The 5,420-nt window shown below is 56.1% G+C and overlaps 1 protein-coding gene across 1 annotated transcript; it reads right to left on the reverse strand.

Moving 5' to 3' along the window:
- Window positions 1-786: 786 nt before the first annotated feature.
- Window positions 787-5,001, reverse strand: prpf31 (PRP31 pre-mRNA processing factor 31 homolog (yeast)). The gene is made up of 14 exons (XM_066713044.1): window positions 4,855-5,001; window positions 4,462-4,704; window positions 4,328-4,388; window positions 3,450-3,533; window positions 3,189-3,286; window positions 2,914-3,020; window positions 2,663-2,832; window positions 2,427-2,584; window positions 2,247-2,336; window positions 1,894-2,021; window positions 1,736-1,808; window positions 1,514-1,642; window positions 1,219-1,317; window positions 787-1,117 (listed from the first exon to the last, which is right to left on the reverse strand). Exons 2-14 carry the CDS (start codon window positions 4,702-4,704, stop codon window positions 998-1,000), a joined length of 1,560 nt encoding a protein of 519 aa, XP_066569141.1. The 5' UTR covers window positions 4,855-5,001; the 3' UTR covers window positions 787-997.
- Between the last annotated feature and the right edge of the window lie 419 nt (window positions 5,002-5,420).

The raw sequence follows: 5,420 nt of genomic DNA on the forward strand, positions 1-5,420 counted from the left end.
TGTTGGTTTTGGTACAAATTGCTCCTGAGCCTCAAGTAGTATATTCTTAAAATATACCCATCCATTTTCAACTGACTCTGTATCCAGTGTTCTCCAGTCTACCTCTTCTAAGTGCCACCTCATACCTTCAAGGTTTGCTTTTCTAAAATTGTAGACCATCGTTTTAGACCTGGACCTTGTTTTTTGAAAGAATGCCTCAAAGCTACCCATGTTGTGATCACAATTTGCCATTGGTTCTCTAACTAGTGTCCCTCTGACTCTATCTTTGTCATTTGAAAAGAAGTCAATGCATGCTCTCTCCGAGGTTGGTTCCCTAAACTGTGTATCCTTTCACTTTAGGAGAGACAGGCAAAAATCAAAGAGGTAGTGGGGTAGCATTATATGTGAAAAATGACATTGAGGCAGAAGAACTAAAATTAGATCCCAGTAACAGAACAGAATCTTGGGTGTGGGTGCAGTAAAGAGTGCAGTATAGACACAGACAGACAGGGCAGAGGGTGTAGAGTGCAGTATGGACACAGTCAGGGCAGCACAGGGCAGTACTGGGTAACTTGAAGCCCAAAGCGCATCCACTTAAAAATAAAATAATATGAAGTAGTATGTTTATGACAACTGCATATATTGTATCAATGTGGATTTACTGCATTATAGGGCTGTTCTTCATGAAAATGTGGCATATGTGGGAACACCCTGAGCCATCGAGGTCGCCCACCCCCACTGCAGACAGACAGATGGACGAATGGCAGAGAGAGAGGACGGGGGGGAGTACAGGCAGACAGCACAGAGTCCTTTTTCTCCAGTTTTATTAAAAATGTTCAAACACCAGAACCCACAGACGGAGTAAGACCAGAGGGCACAGTCTGCTGCAGGTACAGCGGCTCTTCGAGGGAGCAGTGCACTCTGGGGGCTGTAGTCCACATTAAAAACACTCATTAACTTCACAGGGGGTCGCTGCCCAGGGCGCTGTGGCCGCAATGCATCCTGGGGGCTGCAGTCCTCAGGGCCGCTCCTCCCCCTCTTTCTTGACCTTGAGGAACTCGGCCATGTTGGAGAAGTACTTCTGACTCGCCTCGGCCACCTTCTTCTCCGCGGCCTGAGGGTTCACGATCTCCAGCCCCTGAGAGAGAGAGAGCACAGTGCAGTCCAGACCCCGCTTCACTAGACCCAGAACAGAGGCTCGGCTCAGGAGGTCCCTGCGGACCGGACCGGGCAGTGTACCTGCAGGGGTGTGAAGGCGACGCTGCTGCTGGTCCCCGAGGAGCGGTCCCTCACGGTGGACTTCCCCCCGTAGACAACGCTCTGCTTCTGCAGGGTCCGCTGCAGAGTGACACGGCACACGTTAACACACACCCGCGCCTCCGCACACGTGAACATGTTAACACACACACACCCGTGCCTCCGCGCATGGCACACTAACACACACCCACGCCTCCGTACACCGATCCACACAGCACACATTAACACCCAACCGCGCCTCTGCAGGGTCACACACGTGGGGTCAGGGAGAGGTCACCTGCAGGGACTTGGAGATGCGGGCCTTGGTGACCTCGTTGACCTGTGCCTGGCGGACACGGCCACTGCCTGCCTTGCCCAGCTGCCCCAGACTGAAGCCCAGGTCCTCCTGATAGGCATCGTCCTCGATCTGAGAGGGAGAGCAAGAGAGGAAGAGTTCTCAGAGTGGCTCGTCGGTGTGGACTGTAAGAATGAGGCTCATGGTGCCCATCGTGGCTCTGACCTCAGCGAAGGTCATGCGGTTGGCGTGTTTCCGAATCTCAGTCAAACCCAAGCGCTCCTTCATCTTGCGGTACCTGAGGGGGGGGGAGGAGAGACGAGACATTAACATCGACTGAGAGACACGGCCCCCCCATTCACAGTGACTCCGTGACCTCTGACCTGCGACCCCCTCTCTTCTTCCTCTGGCCGTCCAGCGGCGCGGGCAGCGGCTTCACCTGCTTCACAGGTGGTGGCTCCTGCCACTTATCGAACTTCCTCTCGATCTCCTCCTTCAGCTCGTAGCCGACCTGTCAGAGCGCGGGGCGGGACAGCAAGACCAGCAGCACAGTGTGCAGTGAAACTAGTCACGGCCAATACTACAGAATACTGCGCAGTTCCTGTCCGTTTCTACACCGGTAATGCCCGAGTCAAGTTCTGTTCATCTAGGGCCGGACCAGATCTGCCTACACTGCACACAGTAATGTACACAACACACACAGACCGGACGCACATACTACACACTGCACACACACCTTGCCGTCTGCGCTCTCGTGGAAGCTGTCCACCCTGGCGGCCAGAGCGCACTTTGCGGAGACGAGGCGAGCCGCCTTCCTCCGGAGATCCTGAGAGAGGGAGCAAACGCAGCATATGAGAGAGATGGAGCATGCAGACGCACGCGCACACGCACAGAGCACGCAGACGCACACACGCACCGGGGGCAGGGTCTGCACGAAGTCGCTGTGGTAGATGTAGCCGGTGTGCGGCAGCAGGGAGGTGCTGCTGAAGCCAGACAGTGAGCGGCGCTGAGCCCCCAGCAGCATCAGGTTACAGGCCGGCATCTTCGACAGGTGGGTCAGCCCTCCGGCCACCCCTGAGAGGAGCGAGACAGAGAGTTACTCAGTGGTCCGGTTCGCTGGACTCCGTCCCTCTCCTCTCGCCCATCTCTCACCCATGATGCGGGCGGCAATGGAGGCTCCCACGATGATGGACAGGTTGGGGGCGATGAAGCTCATGCGTGACTCCACGTACTCGAAGATGCTGTGCTTGGATTGGTTGAGCTCCAGCGCCATGTCACACGCCTCCTCCAATCGCTGCAGCTCCTCCTCACCCAGCAGCGTCCTGCAGGAGAGGGGAGGGTCAGCGTGCCAGCCTGTCCGTCCGCCCGCCAGTCAGTCAGCGTGCCGGTCGACAGTCACTTACCCCTGGGTGGTGGACGCCGTCACGCTGACCACCATGATTGTGGCATTGGTCAGAATCTGCTGCAGCGTCTCGTTGCTCTTGCACTTCTCCAGACTGTTGCCCAGCTCCTGTGGGAGGTCAGAGGTCAGAGGTCCACTGCTTAATTGATTTATTGCCAATTGTCAATGGGGCTTAATTGATCAATGGTGATAACTGGTAGTCGCTACGAGTTTTAACAGGTATAATTGACCCTAGTTGACCATTAACCGGCCCCTAGCGGGGCAGCTGGCACTCACCCGTACGGTGCGGACGTAGTCCAGGGAGTTGGGCACCAGGGACTCCAGCTCCGGGAACCGCTTGGAGTATTTATCACGAACAAACTTGTGTATGATATCTGAGGGGAGGGAGAGGGGTATCGACATAAACACTGAGGGGGCAGCAGCTATCCACCTGCCCCAGTGCGGCACGAGCACGCACACACACGCGCGCACCACACACACACGCGCACACATGCACGCACACGCGCGCACACGGAAACTGACACCAATGGCACTCACTGAGCTCGTTGTCGATCTCCACGGTCAGGTTGTTGGCGTCGACGATGAGACGGTACTCCGGGTCGGACTCCACTGGACCAGCGACTGGGTGGGGAGAGAGACACTCAATCTGCCGTGAAGGTTGATCTTACATGCGTCTCCAGAGTGATGGGGGGGGTAACGCTTGTTATCAATCAGTACACACAGGAAATGAGTGCAGAGCTAGGAATGGGCCTGGATTAGGGCCTCTGCCAAGAAAGAAATAAAGGCTGTCCTTCACTGGGGCTGCGGGCGAGAGACCACACCCTACATGACACCGAAACCTAGCTCCTGCTCTACAGAGGACCTGGTGCCACCGGATCTGCAGCAGAATCAGGGCTGCTGGAGCAGAACCGTCCGACCAGGTCCATTATAAAGATGTCAGAAGCTCTGGTGGTGTTATAAACCGAGCGTTTTAAGTCCATCTGCCCCTACTTTAAGTGTTTCAGGGTTTCCTGCTGCTATATACATCCCACAGTGCGGAGACCGGCATTGAAGGGGGGTAGCAGAGGGTTAACAGCGCTGAAGGGGGGCAGTAGAGGGTTAACAGCACTGAAGGGGGGGGGCAGCAGAGGGTTAACAGCGCTGAAGGAGGGGGCAGCAGAGGGTTAACAGCACTGAAGGGGGGGGGCAGCAGAGGGTTAACAGCACTGAAGGGGGGGGCAGCAGAGGGTTAACAGCGTTGAAGGAGGGGGCAGCAGAGGGTTAACAGCACTGAAGGGGGGGGGCAGCAGAGGGTTAACAGCACTGAAGGGGGGGGGGCAGCAGAGGGTTAACAGCACTGAAGGGGGGGGGGGGGGGGCAGCAGAGGGTTAACAGCGTTGAAGAAGGGGGCAGCAGCCGGAGACGGACGCACTCACCCTCGGCGCTGCTCCTCTGGTGGCCGATGTACTGGCTGATCTTCTCCATGATCTCTGCGAACTGCAGAGGAGGCACCGCATGAGAAGAGACGCGCAGACGGACAGACACGGGCGGCGGACGCACTGGCACTCACCGGTTTGCTGTGTCTCAGTTTAGCGATGGCCGTCACTCTCTCGGCATCCGCCCCCCCCTCCACCTCCATCTCCTCTGGGATGTCTGGCAGCCCCCGCCGCAGACCCAGGCCCCCCATGGCCCCGCCACACATCGCCAGCCCTCCATCATCCTCCTCATACAGCCCCCCATCGCCCTCACCGCCCTCACCGCCCTCCTCCCCGGCCTCCTCCAGGTCCGCCAACAGCTCGTCCGCCAGAGACATCTGGGGGAGAGAGAGGGGTAATGATCGCAATGTGGGCTGAGAACTACACGTTAGGCTCCAGCGGCCCGTCTCTCCTCGCACTAAAATAATGTCGGTCGCTGCGGTCACTGTCCGCCAGTGGACACAGTGACTGAAACGGGACCCCCTCACCTCTGTTCCGCGGTGTGCGCCTCGCTGTGCCGCTGTCTCTCGCCCTGTCCCGCCGCGGCTCCTCAGCAGACAACACGCAAACCACCGCCGCTTTGTGTGCAGACTCTCGACTGCGAAACGTCCACAGCACCAGGCGCAGGAGAAATGCGTCACGAAATATGAGGCCAATGAGAGAAATCTGGGCACCATAGAGTGAAGTGGTAGAGAGGCATGACGGGATAGTGGAGGACTTTGACACTCCGGCGAGGTTTTGTTGTTTTTTTATCAATCGCTGGTCATAAGAAGTAAATTATAAAAAAGGATTGTGTTTCTTTCAGTGTTTCTATCTATTTGTTAATCTGTTGATCGAACTGGTATTTCTTGAATGCTCACAGAAGCTGTTAGTGTAATAAGATGCCATTGTGGTGGTGATGTAATATTATGACACTCACTCAGTCATAGACACAGTCTGTCATACACACAAGCACTCATACACACACACTTTCACACATGCACTCATACATACACACTCACTCATACACACACGCACTCATACACACACACACGCACTCATACACACACTCACT

This window comes from Amia ocellicauda, chromosome 1, assembly GCF_036373705.1.
Source record: "Amia ocellicauda isolate fAmiCal2 chromosome 1, fAmiCal2.hap1, whole genome shotgun sequence".
Taxonomy (NCBI): Eukaryota; Metazoa; Chordata; class Actinopteri; order Amiiformes; family Amiidae; genus Amia; species Amia ocellicauda.